General features: G+C 44.4%; 1 protein-coding gene across 2 annotated transcripts; it reads right to left on the bottom strand.

The window, feature by feature from the left end:
• Positions 1-979: 979 nt before the first annotated feature.
• On the bottom strand, positions 980-15,084 carry SUV39H1 (SUV39H1 histone lysine methyltransferase). 2 transcript variants are annotated; one of them, XM_061614312.1, is made up of 6 exons: positions 14,965-15,084; positions 11,498-11,643; positions 10,458-11,123; positions 8,161-8,307; positions 7,928-8,057; positions 980-1,949 (listed from the first exon to the last, which is right to left on the bottom strand). In XM_061614312.1, exons 1-6 carry the CDS (start codon positions 15,035-15,037, stop codon positions 1,813-1,815), a joined length of 1,299 nt encoding a protein of 432 aa, XP_061470296.1. In that variant the 5' UTR covers positions 15,038-15,084; the 3' UTR covers positions 980-1,812. The 2 variants fall into 2 exon arrangements, with proteins under 2 accessions (XP_061470296.1, XP_061470297.1); XM_061614313.1 differs by lacking the exon at positions 14,965-15,084 and adding an exon at positions 13,368-14,923.
• Between the last annotated feature and the right edge of the window lie 5,915 nt (positions 15,085-20,999).

The following is a 20,999-nucleotide window of genomic DNA, read 5'->3' as shown; positions in this document are numbered from 1 at the left end:
TAACCAACAGTTTATGAATACACTTCCTAATATTTCTTGTAGTGTTTACAAGTGGATGTAGGGCCAGATACATGGAAAAAGCAGAGTAGGATCACATTGAATGAGAATGTTGACACTTAACTTCCTCTCCACCTATCACATGCTAGTTTCTTTTTAATTCAACATGGCATTCAGACCTAGTACTTTTATTCCTCATGAGCTTTCTCCATAAGAGGAGCTGCACCTAGACATGGCCCATTTAATTTGCCTACAAAACAGATCGCAGGAAGAGCTGCTCATCAGTTCTTTCATCACAAGACAAGGAAGAGGGGGAAAGTGCTCATTAAATCTGACCAATATTATGATTTAGACTAGGGGTGGGGAATATTTTTTAACTTGAAAACTGCATTTCACCTCCTGGGCAACCTTCCACTGCCAGTGGTGGGGGTGACCAGAGAGGCAAAGATGACCACAACAATGGATGTGGCTTAACCAGAGACAGCAGGTTACCTTCTAACCACACAGTAAGTCACAGGTTTTTACACACACTTCCCCCATCTAGGCAAGTGATATTATCACAGTTCAGGGATGCACTTTAGCCTGTCAAGGGCACAGAACAAGGCTGGTGAGGGCTGTAACCTAATAAAGGGCATCTGTCTGAAGGCAGCACCTAGGACCAGATAGAAAGGCCTGGTCCCCAGGTTTGAGATTTAATGTGCAAATAGTGATGATTAAATGGGAAATGGATGCTATGATACAATTAACTGATCTTATAGCCTCACTTCTGTAATCCAAACCTAAATGATTACCTCCTGTTTGAAATTCTAAAGGCTGCTGAAGGAAACACAAATCAAGTGAATGAAATGAAGATGTGGCATAACTTTCCCAAATTTGTTAGGCTAAAGTCACTTCTAGTTCCCACTGTCCACCCACACTGAAGTCATCCGAGTTTGTTTTTTTAAAGGAACAAATATAACATTAAATAAAGAACCCCACTATCTTAATTCACTTCATGAGTCATAATTCAAAAGCTTCATCACAGCTTCCAAAATACATTTGTTTGTAGAAGCTAGATTTTTTGCCCCAACCCACTTCCAATATATATATATATTTAAAAACATCCTCTTAAAAATAAATGCATTAGTTAAAAGAGGCAACACTGTGGCTTTCCAGTTTGCATAGGGCTACGATGGATATTAAGTGCGACTTCAAGTACAAATTATATGGGCCTCTCTCCCATCCTCACTGGAAATTCCATGGATGTATAGAAGAGGACAGCAGTCATGTGGCACACTGAGGTAATACACAGTCTGTGCGCAGGTAAATCCATTTAAAAAACGGCTGTGTTTGCCCACCTATCCATAAAGGCAGCTAGGAAGCGCTTCTTTAAAACCAAGACTTGTATCCCTTAGAAAACCACACTGAAGAAATTAGCCAGTGTTCTCTGCCTTGTTGCATTTGCATCAAACCTTTAAAATAGTAAGAATCTGTAAGTTCTGATAAGAGATCCAGATTTATGATGAGAGTTCTATGGTGTTTTTCCAACCAGCACCTCAGCAGCTAGCTTGACGAGTCAAACCAATCTGCCTACTGAACAGTCAGCTGCTGTAAGAATATTCCAATCGGCAGGAAGAAGCAGCCAAGCAAGGCTGGATAGCATAAGAAATGTCAGTTATTGCCCTCTTTGCAGTTCATAGTCCTGGTAATTTGTTTTTCAAGCAGGTAAGTTCCTGACTCTTACCCCCTGTTTTCAGTCTTTCAGCAACTGCCAGCTTGTCCTTGTCTAGTTAAACTGGGACTGGAAGCCATCTTCCAAGCAAAACTGGCAAGAGACTAGAAGAGGTATTTCCGACAAGATTCTGTGCCACATTTACACTCGATGCGCATCCGCTTCTTTGGAGAGCCAGCCAGGCCTCCTACTAGGCCAAAATTAGAGTCCATCCTTGTGCTTTCTGCATTTACTGGGTCCACTGTGGGAAAGATAGGGAAGGCAGGAAAATCAACACTGGAGCCAGAAGGTCTTCCATTGTAGCAGACATGTTACTAAGCTATACCTCCTAGCGAATGCCCCCTATCCACAATACATATTGGCCCAAAAGGTTAAACCCATAAAAGTTCCCTATTCCTGTAACATCTGCCTATTACCTTTAAAAAGAAAAGGAACTAGAATTAACTTAGAACACTGTTGCTATGCTATATTTGTAAGTTAAGGAGGACATCTATGTAGAATTTTTCAATAGTTCAAAACAGGATCTTCATTCTTAATCCCTGCACTCCAAAGGTACGGTTGGACTTACCGTGAATGGTGTTTCTTCATGGATGCCATGAGGTCTCCACGTGGGTTATAGTCCCCAATCAGCTCGAGACAGGAACCTGTCATAATTTTTTCCTGGCTCCTCCCCATGTTACTGAGGTGATGCCAGTTCTCTTTCTTGGCCAGCTCGGAACTTCACCTCAGTGTAACATGGAAAGAAATAAATCAGAAGATATAAACAAAGCAGAATAATATCAGATAGCACAGAGTGCAGATGGATTTCCCAGCCCCTCATAGGGAGGGTCGTGGAGACCTCATGGCATCCATGAAGAAACACCGTTCACGGTAAGTCCAACCGTACCTTCTTTCATGGATGCCAGTGAGGTCTCCACGTGGGACGTACCAAAGCTCGGCCAAGGGTGGGCCTATTGAGTGAGGACCTGCTGGAGAACTCTACGACCGAATGCAGCCTCCGCAGATGCGTACAAGTCCATTTTGTAGTGCTGGGTAAACGAGGAAGGTGAGGCCCAAGTTGCTGCCCTGCAGATTTCCTCCAATGGGGCATTAGCCGAAAAAGCCGCTGTTGTGGCTGCCGCTCTAGTGGAATGCGCCGTGATCCCCTGTGGCACGGGTTTACTAAGTGATTTGTAGGCTGAGGCGATGCATGCCTTCAGCCATCTAGCTATAGTTGATTTCGACACCTTGTGGCCCGGAGTCGGAGGATGGAATGATACTAGCAGAGATTCCGATCGACGGAACTGAGCTGTCCTATTGATGTATACCTTCAACGCCCTCCTCGCATCGAGGGAGTGCCATGCCCTTTCCGTGGGATGTTTAGGATCTGGGCAGAATGTGGGTAGTACAATCTCCTGTTGCAGGTGAAACTGAGACCTGACCTTTGGTATGAAGCCGGGAGCGGTCCGCAGTACAACTCTATTGTTATGGAATGTGCAGAGGTGTTTCAGGACTGATACAGCCTGAATCTCTGATATCCTGCGTGCTGAAGTGATTGCTATGAGAAACGTGACTGAAGGTGAGTATTCTCAAAGGAACCATCTCCAGAGGTTCGAATGGAGGTTTCTGTAGTGCGGTTAATACCATATGGAGGTGCCATGAAGGACATCTGTGCACTACGGGAGGGCTGATAACGGTTGACCCCCTTAGAAATCTCTTAAGCAGCGGATGTGACGCTAGAGAGACCCCTTCGTCTAAAGATAGAACTGATGCAAGCGCCGACAGCTGACGCTTGAGGGTGTTAGGGCGTAGACCCTGGTGAAGGCCTTCCTGGAGGAACTGCAGGATGTGTGGTGCAGATGCCATCATGGGATCGGTGTCGTGTGCTGTACACCAACGCAGGAAAGCTGCCCAAGTGGATTAGTATATCCTGAGCATAGAGGGTCTACGTGACGCCAGGATAGTTGCTGCCGCGTCAGATGGAATATGTAATGCTAACAGCCTGCTCCGTTCAACCTCCAGGCGATTAGCTGTAGCCAGGCTGGGTCTGGGTGAAGGACCGGTCCCTGATGTAACAGGTCGTAGCGATTTGGAAGTGGAAGGGGGTTGTCGACAGACATCTGGACTAGGTCTGCAAACCATGGTCTTCTGGGCCAGTATGGTGCTATTAGGACCACCTGCACCACCTCCCTCCTGATCTTGTTGAGGACTCTGGCTAGGAGAGGAGTTGGTGGAAACGCATACAGCAGAAGCTGTGGCCAACTCGCCGTCAGTGCGTTTACCTGTTCTGTCCCACGCGTGTGGAATCTTGCAAAAAATCGTGGGATCTGCTAATTTTCCAAAGTGTTGCTGAAGCATCAGGAAGACACTTCTGTTGAGTGCCCATTCCCCTGGGAATATCTGACATCTGCTGAGCCAATCTGCCCAATCGTTCATTGCTCCCTGCAGGTATTCCGCCGTGACTGATGAAAGGCGATGCTCCGCCCAGGACAGCATGGATATCGCCTCTCCGCTGAGAGTTTGGATCGGGTCCCTCCTTGTCTCATTATGTATGATCTGGTTGACGTGTTGTCTGTTTTGATCAATACGTTGGGGTAGTGAAGAGTGGGAAAGAAATGCTTCAGCGCCAGGTGAGCCGCCCTCAGTTCCAGCCAGTTTATGGGCCTGGCTGCCTCTGGTGGGCTCCAACGTCCCTGTACAAAGAGATCCATATAATGAGCCCCCCAGCCCCAGAGGCTGGCATCTGAAGTGATTATTGCCCGAGGCGGCTCCTGTATCGGGATCCCCCTGGACAAATTGGAGTCCTGATGCCACCAGGTGAGTGACTGACGCACTTCGTGTGGTAAGGCAATCTTGTGGTGTCGCCTCGAGGCAATGTCTCTCTGGAATTTGATCAGAAGATGTTGAAGAGGACGTGAATGAAGCCTGGCCCATGGTGTAACTGCTATAGCTGATGCCATCATCCCGAGCAGTTTTGCCAGGCGCATCAAGTCTGATTCCAGTTCTCCGCGTATGGAGCGTGCTAGATCGGTGATGGCCCGAATCCGCTGTGGTGCCAGCGTTATAGTTTGTGCAATGGTGTCTATCACCGTGCCCAAGTGTATAAGTGATTGCGTGGGGCAGAGGTAACTCTTTTGAACATTCACTAAAAATCCGTGGCGTTGTAGAAAATTGAATGTAAGATTTAAGTCTTTGTTTGCCTGGATAAACGATGGAGACCTGAGGAGCAGGTCGTCCAGATAAGGGGATATATGCACCCCTGCCAGACGCAGACCGGAAAGTGGTGAAGATTCTGGGTGCCGTAGCAAGTCCGAATGGTAGGGCTTTGTACTGAAAGTGTTTCTTGTCGTATGTAAATCTGAGCAACCTTCTGTGTCTGGGGTGTATTGGAATGTGCAGGTAGGCTTCTTTGAGGTCTATTGATACCAAATAGTCCTGGGGATGGAGTGCCTCTCTGATTGAGGTGATAGTTTCCATCCGAAAGGTCCTGTGCTTCAGGAACTGGTTGACGAACCTGAGGTCGAGTACCCCCCTGAACAAACTGTCCTTTTTTGCCACCAAAAAGAAGAGGGAGTACACTCCTGAGAACCGTTCCTTTATCGGAACGGGTTCTATGGCCGAGATTTGTAGAAGGTGCTCTATTTCTGCTAGGAATGTTCCGTGTTTTTGAAGTGATGTCGGTCTGTGTGAGAAGACGAAACGTGGGGGTGGATACTGGTGTAACTCTAATCTGTATCCGTCTTTGATAATGCTCAGGACCCATCTGTCTTTTGTTCTTGTCTGCCATTGATCTAGGAAGTAATTGAGGCGACCGCCTACGGGTATAGAGTCAAAAGCGTTGTTGTGGTTGACGCTGCTGCCTAGTCTGGTAGGTCTGTTCTGGTGGAATCTCTGTGGAGGCTTCTGGTTTTGCCAGGGAAAATGGGATCCTCTAAAATCCCTCTGTTTGTTACTGTAGAAGGGCCTTGAGCCACGAAAGGAGCGCGTCTGAAAAGTGGGAGTATAGCGTCGGAATGGCTTTCTTTCCTCTTTGCCCTGTGAGGGCATCACTTTCTTTTTATCCTTATTGTCCACCAATACCTCTGCAAGATTGTCTTCCCCAAATAATTTGCCACCTGTATATTTAGCCGTGGCTAGATTAAATCTGGATGCATTGTCTGCATCCCAGTGCAAAAGCCATACGAGGCGCCTGGCTACCACTGCCGTGGCCATAGCCCTGGCTGCAAATTGTGAGGAATCCATGGTAGCGTCTGCTACGAAGGCCATGCAGCGTGAGAGTTTTAGAATGGACTTTCGTAACCTGGAGACCTCCAGGTCTTGATTTTGGGCTAGGTCCTCAATCCACAGCAGCGATGCCCTAGAGAATACTGAAGCTGCCACAGAGGCTCTTATGGACATAGCCGTCGCCTCATGCACCCTCTTAAGTGCCAGCTCTGATTTACGTTGGATCGGATCTTTGAGATGAGCCATCCCCATCCCGAGGCAAGATGGAATGTGACAGGAGCGCAGTAATAGGCCCATCTACGTCTGGGGCTCGCAACTGTTCCATGACACTAGGTTCTAGTCTATTAGCCCAATTAGTCCCTCTTTTGGGGTGTAGGGGTAGTTCCCACTCCTGTTGGATATTAGCCAACAGCATAGGTGGGCACGGAACGCCCTTAGGCCCAGTCTTAACAGTAGGCAGCACCATAGCTGGCCTGGAGGAGGTAGGTTGTTCCTCAGAAGGAGCAGTCAGCTCCAGGGAAGCGATCACCCTTTTTAACAATGGTTCAAAATGAACCTCCAAAAATAATCTGACCGAGGTTTGAGCCTCAGTTTCTGAGGAATCGGTCCAGTCTCCATCATCTATGGACCCCGTAGAACCGATTTCTGATACGACATCCTGGTGCTCCTGCTCATAATACCCCTTACCCATAGCCACGGAAGTCAGGTCGGGGGAGGACTGTCTGAGAACCTGGCATGGTCTCTTACATGGGGGGGGCGACTACTGTCGAAGTCTGAGGGCGTTGTGGGGCACTGGGGGGTATCACATTAAGTGGTGGGACCTCTTCTAAGAGCGCCTGTTTAAGTTGCCTGATTACGTCAGGTGAAAGCAACTGTGCCAGCGTCATTGAAGGTGTTATTAAGGGAGCTGGCATATGCTGAGGAGAGAGTTGAGGTGGAGAGATGGGGGGGCCATACAGCCCATGAGCTTCCGTCGCTCCGTCGTCCTCCGATCTGCTGTTGTCCAGCTGCTCCAGCAGATGGCGCTGGACTGCAGGCTCTATCGAGTGCGCCTCTTGGGTGCCACTCAAAATGGCGGCCGCCGCATTTTCGGCGGGAAAAATCATGAGGGAGCTGGATGAGGCAGTGGGCGCTGGCGAAAACCGCATCTCGCGCAGTAGGTCTCTGCCACAATTGTCCGAATCGGAGACGCTTTTAGTGATGTGCCGCGATGTAGCGGCGAAATTCACGCTCTGACGCGAGGCTTCTTGCCTATGCTCCCTTGCCGGACGTTGCGCGTCGGCTGGAGCCGTCTCCGTCATGCCCAATATCTGCAGGGAACTGACCGCAGCAGGAGCTGGGTGCTGCCCCGATTTCTTGTGTCCCTTCTTTTTCTCGGAGTGCGGGACAGACGGCGGCTGGGGACTGACTGCAGCAGGAGCTGAGTGCTGCCCCGACCCCTTATGGCTTTGCAGGGATCCGACCACAGTAGCCACTGTGTGCTGCCCTGTTCCTCTAAGGGTTTTTGTCCTGGCAGTTTGAGGAGATGGTACTGCATCCATATCTCAGACGGTAGAGAAGAAGTAGGTAGGATAGTAGAGATAATATATATATATGTATATGTATATGTATATATATGTATGTATATGTATATATATGTATGTATATATATATATGTGTGTGTGTATATGTATATGTATATATATATATATTGTAAACTAATTAATCAAAATATATAAAGGAATAAGAAGTATAGAAAGAACGAAGGAAGAATGGAGGAGCCGAAGGCTGATAGTCTACAGGATGAGAGAAAAACAGCCGAAGGTTGTTGCCCGAGCTGAGACAGGAACAGAACTGGCATCACCTCAGTAACAAGGGGAGGAGCCAGAAAAAAATTATGACAGGTTCCTGTCTCGAGCTGATTGGGGACTATAACCCACGTGGAGACCTCACTGGCATCCATGAAAGAAATACATTATCTCAAACTGCAGTAGGTCACAACACCCTCTCAAATTTCTCTAGCACTCCCCTTCTTACCTTGCATATTGTAGTCAAAGGTGAGTTCCTCACCAGCACGGATAGGTCGAGTAGCAAAGAAGGCAATGCGTGGCAGCCGCTCATCCAAATTTTCAATGAAGATGTTGTACACCTGTAGGTTGGGATTACACTGGAAGCAGACAACACAGGGATCAAAAGGAGGTAATACAGGCCCTACATTAAAAGTTATATTGAGGATATGGCTCCCTCCCACTGTGATCCACCCCACTCACACTGTGGTTGACAAAATGTGAAATATTGCCGTAGTATGCAGCATCCACCGTGTATACATCTTCTACATAGTCAAGGTCAAACAGGTAAGTGGCACCCTGTCTATCGTAGATCTGACCCCGCCGTTCAGCTTCCTCTGATGTAATTATCTGAAAAAGATAAAGAAAATGTAAACACTGCAGAAAAGTGGCTATTACATCTTTCTGATTAGTCTATTGAAACCTATTCCTCCAGGTCCAGCATTTTCCATACTGATTTCTCTTATGTCTCAGCTGGATACACCTTTCTGAGTATAATACCTTAGCATCTATTTAATTCAAAAGCTCTTAAGAAACTCAAGTAATTAAGTTCTCACAATAGATCATAGATGGAAAACCTAAAACCATTCCCATCATAGTAGATTAAGTTGCTGAAAGATTTCTTTTTCTTCAATGAAACTTTGTTGTTTTAAGATTACTGAAAGTTGATTGAATGATTATTTCAGTCATGAGTTCGTTTGACCATATCTCTTTTTGTGGTACCAGCATCCTTCTAAGCCTCTCTATGACACTGGTATCCAGCAGGTGGCTCCAGAATACCTCCCCACTACAGTGAAGCTTTCATTGTACAGAGCAGGTGGTATTGTTTCTGCTACCCACGTTTAAAAATATCCAATGGGATTTGTACCATTATGGCCTCCTTGTTGATTAGTTGCATCCAGTACTGTCTGTCTGCAAGTGAAACAAACTTCTGCTCATGCAACCGAACTCCACCCTGCCACTCACCCTCAAAATTTGAGGAACACCCTGGAGCAGGAGAAGGTGGTCTTGTTGTGCGAGTGGATGTCTGCTCATTCAATGTTGGATTATTTATATGATTTATATTCCCTATTTTCAAGGGGGCTTACAATTGATTGTAATAATACACACGCACATTCACAAACCCAAAACTCATACAACCCAGCAGCCATTAGGCCCTTCGTTGAAGGACAAGGCCAGACAGTGCATCATTGAATGTTTGATGTTACTGTGTAATATTATGATTTACTGAGCAAAATGAAATATTCCCCTTGATGTTCTTGTCTTTTAGCACCCCTCCCCTAAATGATTAAAGGCTATAAAAACCTAACACTGGAAAAAGATCTCTCACTTTAAAATGAGATACAGCAACTTCTGGACTGAACATCTGCAGATTATGACAAGGGGGTGGGGAAGGCAACTAAGATTTTAAGGAGAAAATTTACTGGTTGGTTCACCAGATGAATGTTTGGGTCTGTGCCAGTCCCACAATCTATACAGTAAATTTTCCTTTCTTCCTGCAGCTGTCCAGTTACTTGCCCCACTTGAGCTAGCAAGGAGATGGCACATTTGCATTGATCCTGGCATTCAAAAGACTCACATAATTATTGGTCAAAAAGAAATGGTGAGGCCAGACAATATTTATACTCCATAACTGCACTTCTTTTTTTCCTATTTCTCTAAACAAAGTTCCCACGGCAATTTTTGTCATGTGCAGCTCTCCACAGATGGATCAGTCACAAAGAGCCTGCCCACTCTTATAGTATAACTAATATCTCTCTTGTCCCTGAACAAGGCAAGGTCAGCTTGGAATGTAAGTGCAAATACAACTCCTCCATCTTAGATTGGACTCCATGCAGTATACTAGCCTATTTCATTATGCCCACATTGACAGGTGTATTTAATGTTCCTGTCCTCATGGTGTGTGAATATACATAATGCCTAACCCTTTTAGAATGTCATTGAGGAGCTGCTTGTGATTGACAGGAGCATTCCGAGAAGTTAGAATCCATTACCATCAGTGAAAATCAGAGATGTCAGAACAGGATGAGAGAGAAAAGGAGGTTCTAAAAAAGAGATATTTGCCATTCTTTATAGTTTCAGAGTTTTTTGATTGGAATTAGTAACAAGTTACAGGGATTACTCACTGATAAGATAGAATGTTTATTGTTTATTCCCAATAAATTATGCTTTCTTTCTTTATATGGCTCTTAATATATTAATTGCATTTTATTAATATTATGAGACACTTGTGGTTCCCATTGAGTTCAATGGGGTTTATGTCTAGGTAAGTGGATATAGGATTGAACCTAAATGTCTTTGCCTTTTCCACGAGTTTGTGGTAAAATTTCTACCTGAACCTTGCTATTGGCGCATGTCACATACAAACATGCCATTACTATTTCACAACTTATACTACAGCATGGAACATAGCAATGGACAGGTCAACCCAGCTTTAATTTTCCTTTCCTTCTCTACCTGGGATCACAACTAAACTTCAGCCTCACGCCTACTCATCCTACCTCTCCTACATATTCCATGACAAAGCTGTTCTTGCGGATCTTCTCCAGTGTGCGCACACCCCAGCCACGTCCATTATCAGTCCGGAAAATGCAAAGGTCGTAACGAATGCCTTTCTGCACCACACGGTTGGGGCAGTCAATCCCACAGCTGCAGCGAGAATTGCACTCATAGATGGGCATGCCAGCCTTGATCTTCACCTGGCCCAACTCATTATAGGCAAATTTATGGTGTGAGGCACCAGGGCAACAACCCCCTGCTGCTTCTGACAGACAGTCCAAGCACTCACAGCCCACAGCCACCTGGTTGAGAGTGATGCCCTCCCCAACCTTGTACTCATTAATGTAGACAAAGTCCCGGGGAGGCCCATCCAGGTCCACCTCATTCTCTACCACAATGCGTCCCTTGTGGTTGCGCTTGGCATTCAGCTCATATTCCCAATACCGCAAAGCCCGCCGTTGTTTGGCCTTCTGCACCAGGTAGTTGGAGATGCCTTGGTCAAGCAAGCGCATATTCTTTCTGAGCTTGCCTCCTCGCCGGATCAATGCCTGCTCTAGGTCCCAGTGGAACTGTTTGAGTATACTGATACAGCGCAGATTCTTTCTGGGTTCCCAAGTGTTCTCTGACTCAGGGTAGCCCCGCCACTTCACCAGGTAGTATTCCTCATCCTGAGTAAAAAGTAACCATGCACAGCATCAACTTAAAACATAAGAATTCACTTCCCAGGACTGAAAACAGACCCCAAAAAAATAACAGCTCCCAATAATCCCTTCTCCTCTAGCTTACTAAAACCCAGAGTCAAGGGCAGAACCCAGGAACTCCAAGCAACTCTTCTACATCTCCAGTCCTGTAAATTGTGGATATCCATTTAAAGGACAGGGTGATTATGTGATTCAGTAAAAAGAAGAGAGCAGAAAGAGGGGGTGGGGGGGTGTCAATTAATATTAAAGTCTCTGTGCACAGACACTATTAACTGAGAGCTAGGGAAAACAGATGCAAGATTGTATATTGCTAATATTGCGAGACAGCCCAAGAAACTCACCCGGGCTTTCTTGTAGTCACATAGATACTCCACTTCAAAATCACAGAGGTTTTTTCTGGTAATACCCAAGGTGGAGCAGCACACCTTTTCCAAACGGCATAGATCCTGGAGGTGGGACCAAGTTGACTTGCAACAAATAGTGCAGGCTACAGGAGATAAAGGCAGATACCCAATATTAGAAGAAATGTATCTTCTGCTTTAACAAAAAGTTGTAATATGCTTCTCTGTCTGGCACTACCAAACATCATTCCTAGGATCATAAGGAAATAGGAAACCTCAGAATGTTAAGGCTGATACACATTTCTGATGTTGGCTGCAAGACAGAGATCGAGTATCTCAAAAAAGATCTGTGCAATACATCCTAGAAGGCACAGAATTACTTTTCACCTCAGTTTTCATTTCAGTATTAATCATATGCTCATCCCAACCATAATTCCTTGCCAGTTTTTCACTTTTACATTTGAGGCTTGCTTGTTCTTTTGCACATGTACTTGCATTTAATGACAATCAATCTTAAAATAGGTCCAAAGCTATCCCAGCATTTTGGACTACTCACATACTTAATTCAATTAATGCCCTGAATACCAAGCCATAACAAAAAATGATAATATAGAACAGGACTTGCGTTGCAGGACCTCACACATTTTTGTGACAGCCCTCTCATAATTCTTCCTCTTTGCCCTGTCTCCTATCAACCCCTGAACAGGCAAACACCACATGTGTAGTAGTTGTTTATCCTTAGATATCTAAGCAACATACATCTATATTATATAAATGCAAAGCAAAAGATTTTCTCAGTTTGTCAGCATTTCTAAACTGTTCAAGACTTAGTAAGATTAGTTCCCCATTTTACACCAACAGAGGACCAACAATACAGCTTTCCCAGGAAAATTACTTCACTGTTCTAACAGTAAAAAAAACCCTTCTTCTGGTCTGCAGTGTCAATAAGCTGATGGTCCATTTGCAGTCATGATTATTATTTATAAAGCACCTAAAATTGATAGGTACTGTACAAAATTTAGAAACAACACAGCCCTTGCTCTCAGACTTACAATCTAAAGACATGCCACACTAGAGAGGAAAAGAGAGTTAAACAAAGAAGAATCAAGCCAGGCTGTTAGGTGTCAAAGCATGCCCATGAAAGAGTTGTTCACCCACTGTCTTATGCAGTGTCCAGCTGATGGTAAAGTCCAAGAAGGTGGCGCCCAAGTGACAATTGGGCTAGGCAGGCAGAAAGAACATAGAAACTGCCTTATATCGAGTCAAGATCATTGGTTCATCTTGGCTCAGTATTATCTACACTGACTGTCAGTGATTCTCCAGGGTTTCAGATGGATCTCTCCTGGCCCTACCTGGACATACTGGGGATTGAACCTGGGGCCTTCTTCATGCAAAGCAGATATCTATCACTGAGTTATAGCTCTTCCCCAAAGTCCTCATTGCTCTTCTATCAGTTGTTTGACCCACATTATCTTTAATATAAAGTAGTTCTCCCTTCTGTTCAAAAGATAATTTAACAAACTCCTTCCTGGGAAGGGTCCGTAGCTCAATGGTAGAGCACCTGCTTTACATGCAGAAGATTCCATGTTCAATCTCTGCATGGCATGTCCAGGTGCAGCTGAAAAAAAAACCCTGTCTGAGATCCTAGAGAGTTGTTGTCAATCAGTGTAGACAACACAGAGCTAGATGAACCAACGGTCTGACTCATAAGGCATTTTTGTATGTTCACACAATCATTTCAGTGGATTTTCTTGGGTACATTTTAGGATAAATTCAGCATTCTGGGGCTTGGGTAACAAAATCCCATGTGGGCCAGAAATTAAGACACCTAGCAAAATCTCTAGGAAACTGGTTTGTGCAAACAGCGTACCTTGCACCTGCAGGATGCATATTCTATTTAAGCCTTCAGTCGCTGACAGTGTTAGATGGAAGATTAGCATCAGGTGCAAGTGGGTGAAAGATCAGAAGTTTTGTGACTAACATACAGTCACCAGACTCAAGCATTTGGGATCAAGGTGGATTTAAAATATGATGCAACAAAAATAGATTGCAAGGACAGTCACAGTTGCATTTCAAAGAGCTAATTGGTGGGTGGAGATTATTATAAACTTTTATTAGATCTACTACAAAGGCAAGGTTAACATAAGCATACTGAAGTGGAAGCAACATGAAGATCATTCCATTTCATCTCTCTTTATGCTGAGAGATTCCCCCAATCTTCACTATTTTAAACAAATTAGCCCACAGCGAGTAAAAAAAAAAACTTAAGAGTGCGCTATACTAGGAACACATGTTCAATTTTGCAGAAACAAATTACTGGAATTGCCAAATGAGAATTGTGGCTGAACATTAGTTTATGAGGAAGGCCTGCTTAGGAAACAAATGTTTCCTCGTACGTGGGTGCTTTTAATCTAAGTGGGTTTTATTTTTCCACCAACAACATAGGGATATATAAATGTAATCATTGCTGCAGTTATTAAGAAAGCTACAGTAATTATTGACTTTTCTCTGGCTTCTGGCTCACACAAGCTTTCTGAAGTCTCCCCAAGTGGTGTCAAGGCCACAGTCTCCTGCTCCATGCCAGACAGATATTGAGATTTGTGGTGCACCTTCAAAACTACACATTCATTATAATTTTACTCAAATCAGAGCTGCTCACTCTTAGCACAGGGATTTCTACTAGCTTCCATAGCTGCCTCCCTTTCCCAACTTGCTTCTAGATCTCCATACTTCCACACACAAAGTTTAGATAGATGAGAGGGTTGCCTCCCCCGGGCTAAAAAACACAAAAAAAAACCAGGGGTCTGACAGCCCAAGGACTCCGAGCAAGGTTATCCTGTGAGGGAAGCCTATATCACCCGTCAGTCATGTTGGATTTGCCCCCAAACCAAATGGCTCTCCTAATGGAAATGAGGCGGCATTAAATGTGACAAGACTTTTCTAGAGACGGAAGAAACACATGGTAAAAGCACGAAAATGGAGAGGAATTGTTGGCAGAAAAGTAGCCATAAACGACGGGGAGACCAAAACGGGGGCAAAGGGAGGCTCTTTTGCTAACGAAAGAGAAACTGGCAGAGGCACAGTTGTACAGTCACTGTAAGCGGGTCAACGTTTTATGATTGGGGAGGGAATAGTCACTTTTGCCTCGCAAGTTATACCCATTCACATTTCCCTGAGTTCAGGCTCCTATTCCCCCCACCCCTCCTTTCTTTCCCGCTTTCAGCTCAAGGCGGCCCACGACCAAGTCACGTTCGTTGCCTCGCGCGCTCCCCTCTCCGCCCCGTAACGGTCGCTGACTGCAGCCTCCGGCTCGCGCCGCTAAGCATGCTACGGTGGGTGCTAATTGGCTCTTGCCCTCGCGACCCTCCCCCCACAACCGACTATTAACCGCCGCTTCTCTCGCCAGCCAATGCCTCCCAACCCGCCTCACGCCGCAAGTCGACCGCGCTCTACTCATTTTCACTCACCTTTTAAATTTTCCGCCATCTTGAGCTTTTTTTTATTTCTCTCCAGCCACTGAGGCCGCCAGAAACTTTTCATCTCACAGAAAAGGGAGAGGGAGAGTGGTTGGAGGCGGGGCCAGAGTATCCTATGGCGCTCGCTGACTCTCTTCCATTGAGCCTCGCCTTTGAGTAATGTACACACTACCCAATGGGTTCAGCTGCTTTTTCTAGGTCCCACCCAGCAACTTCGATGGCCTCCTCCCTGACCATATCTGCATTGTCCCGCTTAGCGCAAGTCTGTACAAAGTATTGCTTAGGAACCCTCGCCGGCACTCTTAAAGCATGCTTAGGGAAGGCTGGTTGTTCCAAGGATTTTCTGTCCATAAACCAAAAAAAGAACACAAAACAACTACAGATGCTTCTGTCACCTTAAAATAATATTGTATGAACACAGTTACAGAGAAATAAATTGTAAGCAGTGGGGCCAAGAAGCATCCAACATAAAACATGAACGGATTAGGTAAACTACCGCACAAAAGAATACAATTTCGCCTTGTCTCACAACACAATGTGTGCAAAAAACCAAAAACACTGCAGCCCAAACGTGATAACACTGACAACTTTTCATATGCTCCAACTGTGCCTGTTTAATGCAGACTGTTCCAGTTGAATTTTTTTTCTGGATTTTTACACAGTGCAATCCAGTTTAATGGGGATTGCTTACAGCTAAATGCACACAGGGTTGTGCCCTTAATCTCTTGAAGGGAGAATACAGATGCATCTTGACTCTAGACCACATACCTGTAAATGCATAAATGTAGACAAAATGCAAACCTACAAAGCTTTTTTCCCATACCATAACTCCACAACAGCTTATTCTGATACAAAATGTTGCTGAATGCGTTTCTACTTGCACCTTATAAGGTGAGCATAACCAGCTCCATTGTGAGGTTGTAGCCAACATTCTTTAAAAAATAAGTTGTTATGTTCAGGAGAACCCTCAGCAGTGTGCAGGGGCAGTGTGGTGAAAGCAGGTAGGTATCCTTGTTATGAGAATACCCAAGTATCCCTGTTTCCATCTATGTTTCCATCATTCCAAATGGCCAGATTCCTAAACAAAGCTAAAGGGTCCCGCTCCCTCAGAAAGGAATGCATGAATTAAAAAACTCTTATTAATGTTTGTTTATTTTATTATATGTATTTGTATACTGCAACACATGCATACTAGTATCTGAATGGTCTGCAATTCTGAAAAACTACTAATAAAACAGTAATAATAAAATAACGGCAGATTCAGCTTATTCACAGGTAGACTGGCTTTGAACCTGGAGGTTCCATACAGCAATCAGGTCTAAATATCAATTGATGGACACCTTTTCCTTCTCCAGGTTCAGAGGTAGTCTACAACTGATTATGCTCAGGGAGAACAGACAAACAGAAAAATGTTATTGGCTTCAAATCCTACTTCCTGGTGCATTTGATTGCTGTTGTGGGAAGCAAGATGCTAGACTAGGTGGACCTTTGGTTTCATCCAGTCTGGTTGCTCTTATACTCAGCGGCACTCTTCCTCCACCCGCCCCCGCCCCTGCCCCTGCCCCTGCCCCTGCCCCACCCTGCCATTTTTTTAAAAAAATGTTTCTGGTTTGTTGAGTCTTTTTCCCCCCCTAACCTGTAAACACACATGTCATTGTTTTAAGAATCTAAGCAAGCTCCAGTGTTGGGGGAGGGAGAGAAATGGACTGCAAGTTGATCCCGACTTATGGCTACACTATGAATAGGGTTTTCATGGTAAGCGGTATTCAGAGGGGGTTTTCCATTGCCTTCCTCTGAGTTGTGAAGCAGCAGTATATTTTTATTTTGCATACTGACAGAAAGAAAACAAAGAATTTTACTCCACTCTGCAGCCAAAAAAGGATTCCAGAGTGGCTTACAAAGATCAGCAACAAGACAAATGACAATCAATAATAAAACCTTAAATGTTGTAAAAACCAGACATCTCTTTTCCACACACTTATCATCATTTTGTGCAGAAGTCAAACACAAACCTCAACATGCAAAGTCTAACCCTAATTTAGCCACTCATATAGAACACTATAAATCACTTCCTATCCCCAAATCTCCAAACTTTCTTCTAATTTATTTGATTCCTTTTTTTTTTTTTGAGGTGGGGAAATAACCAAAACATTTAGGATAAATAAGGCTGTACTATATTAATTACAGAGAGCCAGTATGGTGTACTGGTTAAGGTGCTGGACTACCACCTGCGAGACCAGAGTTTGAATCCCCACACAGCCATGAAGCTCACTGGGTGACCGTGGGCCAGTTACTGCCTCTCAGCTTCAGAGGGAAGCAATGGTAAACCCCCTCTGAATACTGCTTACCATGAAAACCATAGGCTGGAATCAACTTGAAGGCAGTCCATTTCCATTTTCATATTAATTACAAATGTACATAGTGTTCTCTGTCCTGACTGACTGCTGCTGCTGGGCTTGGGCAAACTACAGAGATAGTAAGGAAAGTGTTTCTATTGGCCACACCTGGAGGGGCAACAGGTTGATCTGCTGATCAGTTGCAAAATCTCTTTGAAGATGATTTTTTTAAATGTACTTGAGCTGATCACACCAGGTTTTACAGTCAAAAAGGGAGGGATTTCACTAGCTTGACTAGAGATAGAGATGCACTGGAAGTGGAACCCACAGAATAGTAAGTGTGCCTCTACCCTAAGAAATAGAAACTAAAAGGCGAAATAGCTGCTCTTTAGAAGCCAGTGATTTCTGTATCCTGGTGAAACGATTTGTTAATCATAGCTCTGATTTCACTCACTGACTAAAAACACTGAAAAGGTGGTAAAAATAAGGCTAGCTTATCTGTCTGCACATTTTGGTTCCTAACTTCCATAATATAAAGCCAATTTATTTACTTTTTTAAAAAAAATGAAAGCCCAGACACTGGGCACTCTTGCAGTAAGGGCCATGGTGCAAGCAGAGTTTGGAAAAGTTACTTTTTTGAACTACAACTCCCATCAGCCCAATCTAGTGGCCATGCTGTCTGGGGCTGATGGGAGTTGTAGTTCAAAAAAGTAACTTTTCCAAGCTCTAGCAGATACATTAGGCATCAGGATGGACCAGAACCAGGCCCTTGGCCCTTTGGGACGTGGATGGGAGGAAGCCATAGTTACTTAACTATCTGCTTTGCAGTCCCGTGCATGTTTCCTCAGAAGTAAGTTCCTCTGAGTTCAGTGACTAAAAGTGGCATTGAATGCAACCACAAGAGGCTTGCGAAACTGTAGAGTCTTATTTTCCCCATTCTTTTCATCTCTTCAGACATTTCTGAACTCATAATTGACTCCTCCCAGCTTGGCCTCATATACCAAGGCCAGTTTATAAAATGCCTGAGTGAACTACTTTGCCATTAAACATTTTGCTGTTGATCTGTTGTCAGGTGCTCAGGATCACCATTCCTCTGTTGACATGTTTATCCTCCCCTGCCTCATTTCCCAGGACCAGCCTTTCTTTGCCTGATCTGCCTCTACAGGCTGCTCTCTGCAACACAGAGAATATTGTGTTGTTATTTTTAGTATGCAGTGTGAGAGCTTCATACTCTCCTGAACTGAACTTTGCTTTTAAATGTTTTTATGTTGCTGTAAGCCACACTGATGTTTTGCAAGAGGGTGCTATATAAATACTTTTATAAATAAATAAAGTGTTACTTAATGCTCACCAGGGATTATCTAGATCAGCCTTTCCCAACTGGTGTGCCTCCAGATGTTGTTGGACCACAACTCCCATCAGCCTCAGCCATTGGCAATGCTGGCTGAGGCTGGTGGGAGTTGTGGTCCAACAACATCTGGAGGCACACTGGTTGGGAAAAGCTGATCTAGATTCTACCCAATACTTGCCACCAGACAAACTGAAGCCTTATAGTGAAGGAGCCTTCCATAAGATCAAGGCAAGCCTCCTCAAAAGATTTTGATATATTACCTTTAAAATATATCATTTCTAACACCCTGAAAAGCACAACTTATGTCTTCAACAATAGTGCAAAGAAAAAAAGTGACAATAAAAACAAGGGTTGGCAGGTCGCAATCTGGACAATCATCTGGTTTCCCTTTACAGTTCTGTTGTTCCCTGCTGCGGTAAATATATGAGTCCTGCTTGCATCCAGGAAGGTCCTCCAGTTGCACCAAGAACCACAGTGAGATCCAGGACTTTGGGCTACAGGTTGTTCATTAATTATATCTTCTCCCTGTGCAACTCTGGAAACTATCATCATTCCCTCTAATAGCAAACTCATGTGGTTGAGTGCCTGTCAGAATTGAAGTGAAATGTGTCTACCAAAAATAAGGTTGTGGTTTTTACATACTTGGGTTGTATCCAATGATCCACAAGTGAAACTCAGCTTGCACAACAGGACTTCCTTCCTCTTTTCCCCCCATGTGTTCCCTAAATTCTCACCTGGAGGGTCCCTCAAACCTCCAGTTGTTTTGGAGGAGGAGGGGTGCTGCAGGGGAGGGAAAAGGATGGGTTTCAGTTCACAAGCAGAAGTATCTTGAACTACTGGAACAGGAACATTTGATATTGGCCCCTAGGTATGCAGAAGTACTTAAGTCTGTGAAATGAAATAAAATAAAATTTTGTTTTTAAAAAACTGCTTAATGGGAACCTGTGAGATTATTTAATCTCTTCATAGCTGCTGAGCCTGTAGAGAGAAAGAAGGGACTAAAGTAACTAGAAGTCAGGCAGTCTGTGGGCCAAACTAGACATGACACAATGGGTCACTTGAAAGCACATCAGAGTTTTTAAAAAAACCAATAGACACAGAGGTGGGTGATAGGAGCCACAGCAGGGAAGAGGGAGATATAACCCTTCTTTCCCGCTGTAATCCTGATAAAGATTCCTCTTCACACTGCTATTAGCCTAGGGTGGGGGGGAATTTACTTTGGCCCCAGTTGTTTTTGGTGCTAATAGCAACACAATTTGAAGGGGGAGACCATGCCACTTAAACTGGTATGAAACAAATGTAAGTTTGTAATGTAGCTATAATGTCAGATAGCATTTTTCCCCATCCCTGTTGCCACCACAGCGCATGTGCTACTTTTATGCTTCACCAGGAACTATCAGAATATGAGCAAAATAATAAGCCAAGATGGAAAGGAAGCATTCTCTGACCCCAAAAGGTGAAGGGTGGGAGAGGTTGAGACTCAAGTCCTCTCCAGAAAACCTGTCTAGTGAGCATTCATTCTGATTCACTTGCACAAAGCTTATGTGGTTAGATTATATCCAGTGTTTATCGGACATTCATTCTGATTTGTTTGTGGGGTGGTTATATGACAATAAACATTCATCCTGATTTCCTTGCTGAATGTTTACAGGTCGTCCTTTAATCATACATTCATTCATTCCACACTTTTCAACACATACATTTCTCCATCACTTTCCAACCCATGGAAAGTCTGGTAATTTTTAAAAGTGGATTTGTTGTGCTAGGATGACAGAGCCCTGTAATCCACTCCAACTGTGCAAACCTAAAGTTCCGGTATGCACTTGAATTTCCACCACAAAATAGTGGCAGTTTGGAGGCACCCTCAAAGAAAAGGATCCTGTGTCTGTTCTGCAGGCTGCCTAGACTCTTCTCCCCAATGTCAAAATATCAAAGGTGAAGCTGGGATTTTCCCATAGAACTAGTCACTTGAATGCTGGACAACGGATGGACTGCCTTCAAGTCGATTCTGACTTATGGGCGACCCTATGAATAGGGTGTTCATGGTAAGCAGTATTCAGAGGGGGTTTACCATTGCCTTCCTCTGAGGCTGAGAGGCAGTGACTGGCTCAACCTCACCCAGTGAGCTTCATGGCTGTGTGGGGATTCGAACCCTGGTCTCCCAGGTCACAGTCCAACACCTTAACCACTACAGCACACTTGAATGCTATCCTACCATATTTCCATTCAAAACCAAATGTCGTAAGTTATTTTTTTGTGGTCTTCCAGATAGATTTGTTTTCTTATTTTATGCAATAGGTACACAAAGATCCAAGCCAATTTTCTTCCCCTGAATGGAA

This window comes from Rhineura floridana, chromosome 3, assembly GCF_030035675.1.
Source record: "Rhineura floridana isolate rRhiFlo1 chromosome 3, rRhiFlo1.hap2, whole genome shotgun sequence".
NCBI lineage: Eukaryota > Metazoa > Chordata > Lepidosauria > Squamata > Rhineuridae > Rhineura > Rhineura floridana.
Note: the sequence above shows the minus strand (reverse complement) of the source record. Positions and strands in the feature narration are given on the sequence as shown.

What these genes read in the sequence shown, in the direction of transcription:
- SUV39H1 (XM_061614312.1), bottom strand. Translation starts at nt 15,037, where the DNA reads ATGAAAAGTTTCTGGCGGCCTCAGTGGCTGGAGAGAAATAAAAAAAAG. An exon ending in GATGGCGGAAAATTTAAAAG is followed by an intron (nt 11,644 to 14,964) that starts GTGAGTGAAAAT and finishes TATCTCCTGTAG; the next exon opens with CCTGCACTATTTGTTGCAAG. An exon ending in TCATGGAATATGTAGGAGAG is followed by an intron (nt 8,308 to 10,457) that starts GTAGGATGAGTA and finishes TATCTTTTTCAG; the next exon opens with ATAATTACATCAGAGGAAGC.